Source organism: Cucurbita pepo, chromosome 9 (assembly GCF_057944985.1).
Source record: "Cucurbita pepo subsp. pepo isolate OVF chromosome 9, ASM5794498v1, whole genome shotgun sequence".
NCBI lineage: Eukaryota > Viridiplantae > Streptophyta > Magnoliopsida > Cucurbitales > Cucurbitaceae > Cucurbita > Cucurbita pepo.
Window position 1 is genome coordinate 1 of NC_141806.1, and position 15,761 is coordinate 15,761.

General features: G+C 38.2%; 2 protein-coding genes across 4 annotated transcripts; both read right to left on the reverse strand.

The window, feature by feature from the left end:
* Window positions 1-3,319: 3,319 nt before the first annotated feature.
* On the reverse strand, window positions 3,320-12,594 carry LOC111801783 (GTP-binding protein, HflX). Of its 3 annotated transcripts, none has more exons than XM_023685939.2 (13): window positions 12,066-12,593; window positions 9,634-9,698; window positions 9,485-9,547; window positions 9,232-9,321; window positions 8,140-8,252; window positions 7,951-8,019; window positions 6,472-6,616; window positions 6,319-6,374; window positions 6,173-6,223; window positions 5,994-6,048; window positions 5,852-5,908; window positions 4,123-4,242; window positions 3,320-4,038 (listed from the first exon to the last, which is right to left on the reverse strand). In XM_023685939.2, the coding sequence occupies exons 1-13, from the start codon at window positions 12,481-12,483 to the stop codon at window positions 3,472-3,474; spliced, it is 1,869 nt and encodes a 622-aa protein (XP_023541707.1). In that variant the 5' UTR covers window positions 12,484-12,593; the 3' UTR covers window positions 3,320-3,471. The 3 variants fall into 3 exon arrangements, with proteins under 3 accessions (XP_023541707.1, XP_086982761.1, XP_086982762.1); XM_087126635.1 differs by having other exon boundaries at window positions 9,208-9,321; XM_087126636.1 differs by lacking the exon at window positions 5,852-5,908 and having other exon boundaries at window positions 9,208-9,321; window positions 12,066-12,594.
* A 487-nt stretch (window positions 12,595-13,081) lies between these two features.
* On the reverse strand, window positions 13,082-15,376 carry LOC111802281 (uncharacterized). Its single transcript, XM_023686586.2, has 2 exons — window positions 15,158-15,376; window positions 13,082-14,489 (listed from the first exon to the last, which is right to left on the reverse strand). The coding sequence occupies exon 2, from the start codon at window positions 14,446-14,448 to the stop codon at window positions 14,014-14,016; it is 435 nt and encodes a 144-aa protein (XP_023542354.1). The 5' UTR covers window positions 14,449-14,489; window positions 15,158-15,376; the 3' UTR covers window positions 13,082-14,013.
* Window positions 15,377-15,761: the final 385 nt, after the last annotated feature.

Below are 15,761 nucleotides of genomic sequence, written 5' to 3' on the forward strand. Positions count from 1 at the left end.
TAAAACTAACCCCCCCCCCTAAACCCTAAACCCTAAACCCTAAACCCTAAACCCTAAACCCTAAACCCTAAACCCTAAACCCTAAACCCTAAACCCTAAACCCTAAACCCTAAACCCTAAACCCTAAACCCTAAACCCATAAACCCTAAACCCTAAACCCTAAACCCTAAACCCTAAACCCCCCTAAACCCTAAACCCTAAACCCTAAACTCCAAACCCTAAACCCTAAACCCTAAACCCTAAACCCTAAACCCTAAACCCTAAACCCTAAACCCTAAACCCTAAACCCTAAACCCTAAACCCTAAACCCTAAACCCTAAACCCTAAACCCTAAACCCTAAACCCTAAACCCTAAACCCTAAACCCTAAACCCTAAACCCTAAACCCTAAACCCTAAACCCTAAACCCTAAACCCTAAACCCTAAACCCTAAACCCTAAACCCTAAACCCTAAACCCTAAACCCTAAACCCTAAACCCTAAACCCTAAACCCTAAACCCTAAACCCTAAACCCTAAACCCTAAACCCTAAACCCTAAACCCTAAACCCTAAACCCTAAACCCTAAACCCTAAACCCTAAACCCTAAACCCTAAACCCTAAACCCTAAACCCTAAACCCTAAACCCTAAACCCTAAACCCTAAACCCTAAACCCTAAACCCTAAACCCTAAACCCTAAACCCTAAACCCTAAACCCTAAACCCTAAACCCTAAACCCTAAACCCTAAACCCTAAACCCCTAAACCCTAAACCCTAAACCCTAAACCCTAAACCCTAAACCCTAAACCCTAAACCCTAAACCCTAAACCCTAAACCCTAAACCCTAAACCCTAAACCCTAAACCCTAAACCCTAAACCCTAAACCCTAAACCCTAAACCCTAAACCCTAAACCCTAAACCCTAAACCCTAAACCCTAAACCCTAAACCCTAAACCCTAAACCCTAAACCCTAAACCCTAAACCCTAAACCCTAAACCCTAAACCCTAAACCCTAAACCCTAAACCCTAAACCCTAAACCCTAAACCCTAAACCCTAAACCCTAAACCCTAAACCCTAAACCCTAAACCCTAAACCCTAAACCCTAAACCCTAAACCCTAAACCCTAAACCCTAAACCCTAAACCCTAAACCCTAAACCCTAAACCCTAAACCCTAAACCCTAAACCCTAAACCCTAAACCCTAAACCCTAAACCCTAAACCCTAAACCCTAAACCCTAAACCCTAAACCCTAAACCCTAAACCCTAAACCCTAAACCCTAAACCCTAAACCCTAAACCCTAAACCCTAAACCCTAAACCCTAAACCCTAAACCCTAAACCCTAAACCCTAAACCCTAAACCCTAAACCCTAAACCCTAAACCCTAAACCCTAAACCCTAAACCCTAAACCCTAAACCCTAAACCCTAAACCCTAAACCCTAAACCCTAAACCCTAAACCCTAAACCCTAAACCCTAAACCCTAAACCCTAAACCCTAAACCCTAAACCCTAAACCCTAAACCCTAAACCCTAAACCCTAAACCCTAAACCCTAAACCCTAAACCCTAAACCCTAAACCCTAAACCCTAAACCCTAAACCCTAAACCCTAAACCCTAAACCCTAAACCCTAAACCCTAAACCCTAAACCCTAAACCCTAAACCCTAAACCCTAAACCCTAAACCCTAAACCCTAAACCCTAAACCCTAAACCCTAAACCCTAAACCCTAAACCCTAAACCCTAAACCCTAAACCCTAAACCCTAAACCCTAAACCCTAAACCCTAAACCCTAAACCCTAAACCCTAAACCCTAAACCCTAAACCCTAAACCCTAAACCCTAAACCCTAAACCCTAAACCCTAAACCCTAAACCCTAAACCCTAAACCCTAAACCCTAAACCCTAAACCCTAAACCCTAAACCCTAAACCCTAAACCCTAAACCCTAAACCCTAAACCCTAAACCCTAAACCCTAAACCCTAAACCCTAAACCCTAAACCCTAAACCCTAAACCCTAAACCCTAAACCCTAAACCCTAAACCCTAAACCCTAAACCCTAAACCCTAAACCCTAAACCCTAAACCCTAAACCCTAAACCCTAAACCCTAAAAAACCCTAAACCCTAAACCCTAAACCCTAAACCCTAAACCCTAAACCCTAAAAACCCTAAACCCTAAACCCTAAACCCTAAACCCTAAACCCTAAACCCTAAACCCTAAACCCTAAACCCTAAACCCTAAACCCTAAACCCTAAACCCTAAACCCTAAACCCTAAACCCTAAACCCTAAACCCTAAACCCTAAACCCTAAACCCTAAACCCTAAACCCTAAACCCTAAACCCTAAACCCTAAACCCTAAACCCTAAACCCTAAACCCTAAACCCTAAACCCTAAACCCTAAACCCTAAACCCTAAACCCTAAACCCTAAACCCTAAACCCTAAACCCTAAACCCTAAACCCTAAACCCTAAACCCTAAACCCTAAACCCTAAACCCTAAACCCTAAACCCTAAACCCTAAACCCTAAACCCTAAAACCCTAAACCCTAAACCCTAAACCCTAAAACCCTAAACCCTAAACCCTAAACCCTAAACCCTAAACCCTAAACCCTAAACCCTTGTTTTTTCACATAATGATTTAGGTGCCTCCATGAGGGTCTTCTCGACAAGGTTGAGGTTGTGAGGTCTTACGACACGAGTAAATGTTATTTTTCTTCCATATTTTAAGCTTAGGACAATCTTTAGTGGATATGGCATGATACTAAAATGACAAAACAACTTTTTTGATCGAGTTAACGACCCTGTCTCAAACGTGAAAAAAGTTCCTATGTTAACACCTATGGACTTTGACTGCGAAATGGCCCAGAAGCGAAAGTGAATAAGTTTCGTATTTTCACCATTCATTCAATGTGGCTCTATTTCATTATATTCCATCCATATCCCAATTCCATTCATTTAATATCCTTCTGGTGTCATTGAGATAAGAGATGTCGTTTCTAGTCTATCTGAAGCAGAAGTGATGTGGATTATTCAAGAATCGAAGTCGAGTTGCTTTATAAAAGGAAGATATCAATGAACTTCTAACCATTAACCTTTTCAAAACTCACAAATGTTAAGAAAAAAAACTTAGATTTTAATGTCATTTTTCTTTCTAATCTTAATTTTGTAAGTCAATAAAAGCATATACGAATACTTTTGTTAACAAATCTTCAAACAAAAACCTATTAAAGTAAAAATTGCAACATCGAGATAAAATAAAATTGAACTTTTTCCCTAAAATTTTGTTATTGATTGATATTATTGTATTTAAAAACAGTATACTATTAATTATGCCTGTTAACAAATTAAAAATATGACGAGGGGTTTCTAATAATTAAAATATGTAGAATATTCAGTGATCGCCAGAAACTAGCGAAACAGAAATCTATATTGCAACCATGCTTCGTTGCAGTTGCAAGGAACCATAATCTACTTTATCTATAAACTAAAAAGTAAGCTACTGCTCAGCTGCACCATTTGCCTCCATCTGCGATGGCCTCCATTTACGTTCAAAAATACTCCGCTCTAAAACATTTTGAGTTTTTAGCCTCTCATCCTGATCAACCTTTAGTCTGTCATCTATGAGTTCTAACAGCTCTCGCAAGCCAACTCCAAACTTGGCTGATATTCTGACATGTGGACCAAATTGACCACCTGGAGGCTGTACATCCTTTCTCATCCCCTGGTCTTCTGAGGCCTCCTGAGCCTCAGAGTAACAATTTTCATCAACCCAAGGGTTTTGATCATCATCGTCCTCTGCCAACCAGTCTTCACACCAATCGCTCTCCTCTCCCTCAATTGTGTTTCCAAGATCTTTTTGAGAAAGCTGGCTGACATCTCCAGAGGGGAATCCACTGACTTCTCTAGTTGCTTGCTTTTTCGTAATATCACCCTTTTCCATTTTCATAAAATTGTTGCTTTCAGCATTTCCCTTTCTACCATCTCCTACCGACGAATTGCCAGCCTCGCCAATATCATCATCACAATATTCATCTACGCTCTCATCTTCTTCACGATAATCAATCTGTCCGAATTATTACACGCATCATGCATCACAGATCAAATTGCAAACTTGTCCCAAGTAAGAGAAATAAATAAATAGAATTACCTTGTTCCAAACTTCAATCATATCATCAAGCTTCGTTTTAGAAACTCCTATTTGCTTAAGTACTTGGAAAACGGTCAACCGGTGCTCATCAAGGTTGGGGGCGGTGCAATCCACCACATGCTGCAATAATCAAGATACCGGCATTGATATCTTATATTAGTATCTCCATCAATATCCTGGAAGTCTACTTCAGAATTGATTTTTCTACATATTCAGTATCAAATAGTGTGATCATACCAATTTTGAAATATAATTCAATTGTAAGAGGGCAAGCATGGTTCCCAGGAATCATATTAAGACACTATGGCTCAACAGACGAGGAAACTGCTAGGAACAAATGCTTTCATCTAAGTACAACATTAGTAACCCCACCATCCATTAAACTCTCTAGAGGTAAGATAACCCATATCAATTCATTTCTTGATAGCCTCCATATTTATCTTGATAGCCTCCCGAAAAATCCAATCATAATGACAAGCAGTCAATAAGTAAAGCATAGTATGGCATGTCTCAACAAAGTATGCACCAATTTGGAGAGGAGACTAACAAGGGATCCCTTTTTAGCTGCGCATAAGGTGTACTAATTCATTCACGAATTAATTCTGAAAGGAAAAATCTAATTTTCTAGGGAATTGGGCCCTTGAATATATTATTATAGAGATCTTTGTGACGATTTTGGCCACTGGACCCAATCTTAAAAGTGAGAAATTTGGTGAAGGTTCCTTTATCAACCAGATTCTATTTCCAATAATCATCTGTTGTTAACCTTGGAGGGGGGGGAGGAGAGATTGAGTGGAAAAGAGACTGTCCCATTCAAAAATTTGAAGCTTTGGTTCTAGATTTGATTAGAAACTCCATTAAATCTAGAATGAAGTGAAGGAGGACGAGTGAGCGAAAAAGGATGGCAGCAAGGGAGGGAGGCACAGGGGTGGTGGTGGTGACGGCAAGGTCTATCAGACGAGGAGGATGAGAATGAAGAAAGAATGTGGTGTGAAGGCCACATAAGAAAAAGTAATAATGTAAAAGAGACTGTCCCATTCAAAATTTGAAGCTTTGGTTCTAGATTTGATTAGAAACTCCATTAAATCTAGAATGAAGTGAAGGAGGACGAGTGAGCGAAAAAGGATGGCAGCAAGGGAGGGAGGCACAGGGGTGGTGGTGGTGACGGCAAGGTCTATCAGACGAGGAGGATGAGAATGAAGAAAGAATGTGGTGTGAAGGCCACATAAGAAAAAGTAATAATGTAAAAGAGACTGTCCCATTCAAAATTTGAAGCTTTGGTTCTAGATTTGATTAGAAACTCCATTAAATCTAGAATGAAGTGAAGGAGGACGAGTGAGCGAAAAAGGATGGCAGCAAGGGAGGGAGGCACAGGGGTGGTGGTGGTGACGGCAAGGTCTATCAGACGAGGAGGATGAGAATGAAGAAAGAATGTGGTGTGAAGGCCACATAAGAAAAAGTAATAATGTAAAATTAATATTTTTGCCGAACTTATTTAAAATTGTCAATAAGGCCAGGTCAACAAAGCCCAATGACCAGGTTAACTTACATGTTATCTGATCATATGGTCGACTAAGTCATACTCTATTTAGAACTATTTCAAACCTCAAAGACCACAAGTGAAATTTAAATTTGGCCCAGTATATCATTCATATGAGACCATAGTTCAACGGAGCTGAAGATGCAAAATATTTGCGCATAAAGAAGAGTCAGATCAAGCAGATCATACCACTAACAAGTCTGCTTCAACAACTTCCTCTAAAGTTGCATGAAATGCTTCAACCAACTATAAAAGGTGCATTGTCTTAGCGAAAGAGATATTAAGAATAACTTGTGAAAGAGAAAAAAGTGACACGTCAAGCTTTCATTACCTGCACAGGCAAATCTGAAATAAATCCCACCGTATCACTTACGAGTACTTTTCTCCTGAAAATTATTTAGAAAACAAAAGATTATAGAATAAACTCTGAAAATTAAACGATAAGATCGAGGTCTTAATTAATAGAAACCAACAAAAAGTAAGACTTCCAATTTATTACAAATTGTATACCCAGAAGGAAGAAAGACGCTTCTTAATGTGGGGTCAACAGTTGCAAACAATCTGCATAAATTCAGATTCCAATTATCAAATCAGATGCAAAATGTTGACAAAAAGAGAAAAAAGTATTCAAACCATTAAAAAGCACGTTGAGATACCTAGAATCACTATAGAGATCATTGTTTGAAAGTGCACTGACTAATGTCGACTTCCCCTGTTAAATGGGTTGCATAAAGCTGTTTAGTTTTCTTTTTTCCCCTTTCTCATGGAACACATAAAACAATCATAATTAATTGGAACTGAGCACGTACAGCATTAGTGTACCCAACAATAGCAACAGTAGCTAACTGTTGACCATTTGAGCCTCCATGTCTCTTTCGAGAAGAACGCTGCAAAGCACGTGTACGACGAACCTCTTCAATTTGAGATAATAGATGATTCCTTCGTTCCAAAATTCTGGAAGCATAGTTACAGAACTTAAACTACAGCAGAGAAGTAAATATCATTTACACAAAAGGAGAAAACAAGGAGGAGGTTAGGACTTCACCGTTTTCAAAACTTTTGAGAAATTTTGAGAATTGAAACAATTTCGTATATGATATGCAAAATTGAAAAAGACGGGAAGAATGCCAAGCCTCAAACCAAAAAGACAAAAATCTCTTCCAACTAGCCAAAAGTGCATTTATTTGAACTGTAATTGTTGATGGTTGACATAAGCATACAGCAAAATAGAGCTAAAAAAAAGTGAATATCTAAGGCCTCTTTTGATAACCATTTAATTTTGAGTTTTTGAAAATTGTGTTTGTTATCCATGAGACTAGTCGTAGATGTTTAAGTTTGGACGGGCAAACATGGAAATACACCATCCCTTATTTAGTTGTTAGTATATTTATGGTTTGCTGTTCTGGATGTTCTTAAGTTTTTGGTTGTGCAGTACCATACTCGGAAGGTAAGGAGAGTCCCACCCTCTCGAATGGTGCTTGATGGCTGTAACTGTACTTTTGTTATTGTGAAATACCATGTAGTCAAGGGATTCCTTGCATTATCTCACTGTTTCTCTACAACAGTTTTCATCTTTCAATTCTTACCCAAATTTTAAAAACTAAAACAAGTTTTCCAAAACTGCTTTTTTTTAAAACTAAGCTTGGTTTCTTTAACCATAAGTAAAAAGTAGATGACAAAACAAAAAGAACCTTATCTTTCAGAAACCAAAAACCAAACGGTTATCAAGCAGAGCCTAAGAAACTATCAAAAGAATTCTCCTCATAGAATATTCTATAGTTATGTTCAATTCGAGGCCACAAGATCCAAGAAAAATGCCCAGTGCATTGAAACCACAAGACCTTTTCTCTTTTGAATGGTTCCGCACCACTATCAATGATATAAGGATGTTAGAATCCATGTGGTGGGGGCGCGTACCAACTGAAAATGGAGACTCCAAATATTCCTAAAGGAGCAATATAGGAAGAGGTGGCCACTCAGACTCTTCCTTGCAACAAGAACACCATCCTGAGGGGTAAAGCACGGATTCAATTTATTTTTCTATCTTTCCATGGGTATGTATTCTTTCGTGACTAAGCTCCCAAAGTTTAGTACCAAACAAGCTTAAGTCCCTAGGTCTTTATATTTTGCTTGTTTATTTTGGCAACGAAGTTGGAGTGCCTCCTTGTCACAGTTTTTCCTTTCTTGGACTTGAGGACTCCTTATCCTCCAATTATTGTATCATTTATATATTGTTTGTAAGAAAGGAGTTCCAAATAAATTTGAGTATTTAGCATCACAGATTCAACCTTCGTCGCTGGAGTTGAAGTTCAGTCTCTCCTGCACCACTTATAAAGCCACGTCCCCCACTCCCTCTCCTGCATATTAGTATCTTCGTAAGTAAAATACTTAACAAAAAAAATAATACACAAAGAAATGAAAACTTTGGCTTGTTACTGTTTTTGTTATTGCAAAGCTGTAAATGCAGTATACTCTACCCTCTGGCACTAACAACTTCGGCTTCTCCCGTGGCACCAAATGTAAGACGTCCATCAAGGCCACGTACACGAACAAGTCTCGACTTTTTATACGTTAAAGCAGCCAGTTCAGCCTATAAATAATGTAAGGGTACAAACAAAATTAAATAAGGGAGATGATTTATAGATGCGCAGATACTGGGCTTTTTTACCTTGTTAAGCAAAAGAAAAAGGTTAATTGTTAGTGTTGTCCTGGAACATGGAAATAAATTGTCAGAACTTCCTTCTCTGGAAAACTCAATTTAAAATTTCATTCAATCTGAAATTTTGAGCACCATAGTACAAATGTTGCTTCTTAAATAGGATGAAACTAGAATCCAAGTAAAGTAAATGTGTTCAACCCAACTGGGATGAAGTTGTTGATGGAGGTTGACAGAATGATCGAGGAAAAGAATGATGTTTCTTACCCACGCTGTTCAACAGAAGGTGAAGTTTGGACCCAATTAATGGACAAGGACCAACAATATCGACCAACCATGCCTAACTTGCAAAAATAGGTAGGTAGCACAAATGGTGGGTATTACTGACTTTATGGGGTTGATGGGCTATGACCCATTTGGTTGAGAAAGAAAAAGGCAATAATTCATATTACCTGAACCAGCAATGGTTGTTACAGGGGTAGGTGCTGAAGATGATGAAGATGCACTAAATGATTTCTGGTACTGTTTAAATTTAGCTAAGTCATCTACCAAATTAATAAATGACTTCTTAGATAAATCATTGATGGGCTGAGCCCTCGATTGAACAAAATCAGATATCACCACCGATTTCTCTCTGGCTATATTCCAAAAATAATGGAGAAACACAGTCTAATCCAAATCAACAAAATCAAAACCCAATGACCCCACATAATTTTTTTTTTTTTTCTGGTACAGCTTCAAATTGGAACCAACTGTAAATTTTTCTTGTAGTTACAATTGGTTGCAACTAAATAAAACTTAATGGACCAAGTTGAAACAATGATAAAATACAAATTGAACTCTATCCTTTTATTGTAAGTACAGGTTAGCAAGAAAAAGGCAATGATACATTTAATTGGGCCCATGAAAAAACCTGTAACTTCGCCTCTTTCGTGTAGGCATGAGCATTGAATATCTCTATTATGAGACCCACGCGGTCCAGTACAGGTTTATCCCATGCTCGCTGACATAGAATAGTGGAGCATGTCATCAAGAACAAAGAATATTGCAAAACATTTATATTAATGTAAAGATATACACAACCTACACTTTTTCTACAAGACCATGAGTGTATTTGTTCATGGTCGAACTAACAAGGGGAAGAAATGAATATACACAAGATATACCTCCAAATTCCTCTGCTGAATGCCAGAGAGAGTAGCATTTACAAAAATAGCATCAACCTCACTCTGACAAAATTTTAAACTGATAAGGTTTAGTTTGGTGATCATATTACACATCTAGTAACGTACAAACAAAACCAAATTACCACTACCTTCGACTCTGCCACATTCAAATGGCATTTGATGGCATCCACAGTTCCTGGTCCAAAATATGTATCTAAAAACATAAAACACAATGAGAAAAAATGAAATAATGCAACGCTCAACCATCTAGATCATAGACAAGTCAATTTACTCATTATCTAAAATTAAGGACTTGTCTTCAAACATTCAATATCAAGGATGAATTAGAACTACTAAAAAGATTTTTAAAAAAATCATTATCAGACATTTTTTCAAAACAATATTTTGCTTTCTAAGAAACAGATGTCACAGCTCCCCGACATCTCCCCCCAGAGGGATAAAAGAGTGGGGAATTACACAAAAGCTTCCAACCAGAGAGTTCAAGAATGAAGGATCACTTCAAAAATGATTGGTTATTATTGCTCACAGGAAAATGATAGGAACGCTATCAGGGTATTATTGGGATATCAAGGGTATATTCGTCATTTTTTAGGGAAGTTGTCATGGTATTTGGTTATAAGTAGAGGGAGAGGAAAATGACAAAGTTAGACAATTTTTTAGTGGCTAATGGATTGAGCGATATCTCAAGAGGGGAGGTTCCAAATACCTTGAATACTCGGGAAGTTACATTGTAGTTTTGTTATCGTTTGTATTTCAAGACATTGGAATATTTCTGATTGGTATCAGAGCTGTACAGTTCTGGCCAAGGAGCTTCATGTGAATTTATGCAAAGAGATATAGAAGTGTTTATGCGAAGGAATGGATTGACTTAAGAATCAAGTGAAGAAGTAAACGGACTTGATCTTTCAATCTATATGGCTACTGCGTAATTTCAGATAAAGAAAAGGGGAGATTGCAGCAACAAAAGAATAGGAGATTAGACTGGCAAAAACAATGAGTCAGAAATTCATATTAGAATAAGGTAGTCTTATATGGAAAGAAATAGAGGATACTAGGAAGGTCGTTGATCAGTAGAGTGAGAATGGCCACAAAGAAAGAAGAATCGTCATATCAGAGACGAAGGCAGAAAACGTGAAGAGTCGTCCTAGGTTGAGTTTGTTCACAAAAAGTGTAGAAAAGAAACAGAAAAATGGGAAGGCCGACAAAAAAATACTAGCACAGAAGAATTGGTGGCCATTGAAAGGAGATTAATTTTCCCGGAATTCAGACTGTGCGACTAAAGACTAGATTTTTGGCACAAGGTTCTTACAAAAGTTGCCATGGCAGTAGCATCTGTTCAACAAAAGGTGAAAAAGAAACAGCACAGCTACTAAGGACAACAGATGAGAGGATGCGTGTAAGGGGCCCCCATGGGAGACGTAAGCATATTTTCAACCCTTCAATCTATACACCCCTTGTTAAATCAAGGGACTGCAAAAAGAAAGAGATTTCAGTTTACCGACAAGCAACAGATCAAGGCAAGAATTATGGTTTCCTTCCCAAAAATATTGATAGGAAGCAAGATGTCATCCGCAAATAGAATCTAACCTTATGCAAATAGGAGACCTATTAAAGAAAAAGCCTCTAATTGATTGTTGTCTCTCACCACTACCCTAAAGTCCCTTCCATTGTCTTCAAGCCCATGCTTCCCATATGAAAAGAAAGGGCAGACTTGGAAAGGGGATTGAAGGAAGAGCACATTAGTGAAAGAGTTGGATGTCCTATCGTCCATTCTCATTTGTCAACACAGCTACCAAGGACAACAGATGAGAGGATGCGTGTAAGAGGCCCCCATGGGAGACGTAAGCATATTTTCAACCCTTCAATATATACACCCCTTGTTAAATCAAGGGACTGCAGAAAGAAAGAGATTTCAGTTTACCGACAAGCAACAGATCAAGGCAAGAATTATGGTTTCCTTCCCGAAAATATTGATAAGAAGCAAGATGTCGTCCGCAAATAGAATGTGCCTTATGCAAATAGGAGACCTGTTAAAGAAGCCTCTAATTGTGCCTTGACAGGAACCATGAGAAAGAAGGCAACTTAGGCAGTCGGCAACAATAACTACGAAAAGTAGCAGTTCAGAAAAATAAAATTAACGTCTTCGCATGCTTCCCAGCATAACATAAATCTTTGGAATCGAAGATATGGTCAGACTTTATGATCTTTTTATGAGTCATGCATTCAGTCACCGTGTCTTTTTAAATCAATTTAATAATTCAGAATTGAGGCGCTAACAGGACCATAGTTCAAGTGGCATAACTCAAAAACCGTCCAGTAATAAGCCGAATTCAAAGAAAGGGAAAAAAAAAATCCAAATTGAGGCAATGAATACTAAAATAACTAAGAAAACATAACCAAAGGACCCAAATTTCAATTTCTAAAATATTTCAATAGGCAGTTAACTCAAACACCGGTCGGTTTGAGGTGAGTAAGAGAGCTCTCAAGTGTCCCCAACTGAAAAATGTCTAAGCACAAAATAAAAGAAAGGGGCTACAGAATTCAATTTTCTTGGACTTACCAGCGCGAGCTCCTCTGGCAGAAGGATTTTGAACTACAACGTGAGGGGGTATTTCCTTGTCAAAGAAATCAATATCGAAATACCCATCCCGTTGTTGTTCTAGAGAATTTGCAAGACACAAAGCCTCGTTTAGCTTTGCTTGCAGAATAGTATCGGGACGAAGACGAGGTTGAACCACGAAGAGTTTGGGTGGAGCTATTGGGTCTCTGTTGCAAACGGAAGCAACGTCGTTGCTATTTTCCTTCCTGTGCTTGGATGAGTGCGAGAATGGCGAAAAGAGTATCCGAACCGAAGGTGGCAACAGCTTGGAAGGAGAATTAGATGGTAATAGGTAGGTTATTGAGGCGGAAGATAGAGAGGTTATGTAACGGGCGAGAAACTTGATGCGAGGTTGCGATACAGAGATAATTCTCAACATTTGGAAGAATCGGTGGAATAATCAACCTCCTTTCACCACTATCAACCCTCGGCGTCGGTGAGTTGGCCGGTGTTGCCCTTCTGCACTCCAGAAGTTTTATGGTTTATTAAAAATATAAAAATAAAGTATCTTTTGGACCCTTTCACTTCCGAATACTTCGAACAGTAAATTACAATTTTACCCTTTATTATCCATGGTTGAGGGTGGGTCCAAACTTCATTTACGAAGTTAGAGAAGTGTTTTATAAACATAATTAGATCTCCAATCCAACAACATTATTCATGGTTTTGTTTCACTACGATTTGAGTTTTTCAAGTTTTGTACCCATATATGAACTTCAAGAAACCTTGTTGAACAATAGCAGAGGTTTCAACTCCACGTTCTTGCTTTTCAAAGGGCAGATTTTTCAGTCATCTTTATCCTTCTTTACTTTGTATGTTTGAATCGTCTTTAGAGGTTATTTACATTTACTAGTGTGTATGCCTTCATCTGCATTATCAATTCTGCACTTTGACATCAACATGTTATAACTGCTATCACAGCATGCAAAGATTAGGGAGGCAGAAGAATTGTTCCTTTTGGAGTGCACTTCACAGAATGCAATGTGAAACAAAATTCATAATAGTCAAAACAAACAAGTGTTGGACCGTATCATAACTTTACATAATACAGGGCAGGAATTGAGCAGTGGAGATGAACTTGTTCCACACATCTCCAATATTAGCAAAAAAATTACAAATGACAAGCACAATAACCAAACCGACTACGGTAGCTCCATTACTTTATCAAGCATTGCCCCTGCAAATCAAATGCAGGAGAAAAATCAAGAAATAAAGTTGAGTAAGGGAGGCGGGAAATGTCTTGTGAGAGTGCCTCAAAAATCCTTTCCGCACCTTCTAAGGATGACCCCATTTCGTTCACTAAACTTGTTCTCCACATCTACAAAGACACATAATACACCTGCCAAGAAAGGTGAGAAGCATCAGTGATTCCATTCAAACAAATTGCAGAACAAGGAACATTAACTGAGGAGCATAACTAAACTCTCACAATTAGGAAAATGACCACACCTCTGCTGCAAAATAGTAAAAAGAAAATGACTTAAGGACAAGCTCATATGAAAAGAAGAAAGCTAATAATAAATATTAGAAACCTGAACACAGCCAAAAGCAGGTCTAGCAAGACAGATTTCAAAACAATATGAATACAAATCGGAGGCTTCAATAGTCTGTCTATGTTAGAAGGTGGTGAAGGAAATACAAAATAGAAATGTAAGTTTGATGATGATCCGGATCCATCTTATCTGTTATAGTATAGTCAATCTAGTGTCAGCTACATATTGCATAAGACAAGATTAGAAATATAAGCGTCCCTACAAACAGGTGGGGCAAACAAGGTCCACCACTTCAAGCACCCGCAGGTCAAGTCCATTATATGATTATCAGTCCATACGCAAAACAAAAGGAAAATTATTCAAAAGAACAGAGCACAGAGACAAGCCCCAGTTTCGCTTCTTTTTCATAAACAAATCTAGCTCATCATATCCATGCCATCTCCAACTTGACTACAAATTGGGACGGCAGCAGAGAAAGATCTCTCAAAAGGTGAAGGATGAAACTGGGCATCCCGCCTACGCTTAAAACCAAAATCATCAACGGAGGAACTGTCAGCATCAAGTTTCCTGCGAATGCCTCTGATTGCTTGTTCCTCTGTCAGTGTAAGCGGGAAAATTTGCCCACTTGCACGACAAAGTGAGCTATGGTTATCATACACAATTCTTTGGTCACAGTTTTTGTCACAAATGTGAGTCATTCCTGTAAGTTTGCAGCGGTACATATTACCACACACATGTTCATTCTCACATTTCCAATCACATTTGTGGGCAACAACTTGCTCATCTCTACCCAGAATAGTTGAAAGATAAATAACGTTTGCAGAGACCATGGATTTGCCGTTCAACTCCATTTTGATGATGCGATCAAAAGGAAAGTCTTGCCTCAAAATTTCTGCACAGCCCAACACAAAATACACAACTGTCAAATATTGGACTATGAAAGCAGGGAACCCCCAGGTACGAGGTACCTACTTCTCTGATCATAAATTTTCGTTTTTTTTTTTTTTTTTTCTCAAACTAACTATATTCTTCCGCCGCACGTCCCTAATCATTATGGTGAGTTTAAATTCTAAATTTGACTGAAATTTGAAGCAAATAAAATAGAATAAGAGAAAAAGAAACTGCAAAATATAGATATATCAACAAATTGATTAATCATCCAAGAAACTCTAAAGGAAGCCCTAGAAAATCAGCTCTCCAGATCTTAAAATAGTAGAATGGTATATACCACGAAATATAATGAGAAAAGTAAAAGGTGCGTGCAGCTGGAAGGACCTTACAGAGTGCCAGATTGACATTATCCTAACTCCGGAGACCACCACAAGTCCTTAATTAATCATATTATGAAGAGCGTGGTGATTTCAGGCCAGATCTAAGAAACCCATGTGCAGATTAGGGAAAAAAACAAATATTTAGTACTGGAGAAACGCTTTTTTTCTTTTTGGAATAGTGTAGGAAGACTTATACAAAAGACATATGAATGTTTCGATGCAGATCTTAAAAGGGAAATAGAACATGAGGTGCTAAAAAAAGCCAGAAAAGGAACAGAAAATAACTCACTTGATCTGAGAGGCCACACGACAACACCAGAGTAATGGAAAATAAAAACAAACAAAGAACAAACGAAGGCGCGCTGTCTCCCTCTCAATCAACTCCCGCACTCCCTCCTGTTTTAAGGAAGCAGAAAAATGAAAAAGACAGAAAATGGAATAGAACGAGCGAAAGGGGGGACGGGGCAAGCTTTTTTATAGAGAGAGGAGAGTTCGCAGTCCGTGATGATGGGGTCGATGTTATTAGTAGTTGGAGTGGGAAGGGATTTACTCAATTTTTATAAATAAATAAAAATAAAAAAAATCAACATTATCCATAATATGACTTGTATGTAGTCCCAAACAAATGAAATTCCACTTCTCACAGGTGGAAAATAAAAGGTATATTTGGGAAACTAGGGTTGTAAGAAATAGAGGTATTAGATCGAATTGTTTCACGCTTTAGAAATAGACAATAATATTCTTTAAAAAATGACTAATAATGCTGCTCCGTGAAAACAACTGAAAAGTTGTCCGAGAAAAAAACTTTGGAAACCTTTTTTTTTTCTTTTTTTTTTTTTCTTTTTTTTTTTTTTTTTGTCATAACTAAGTTATTTTCCAGCATGTGCTTTCAA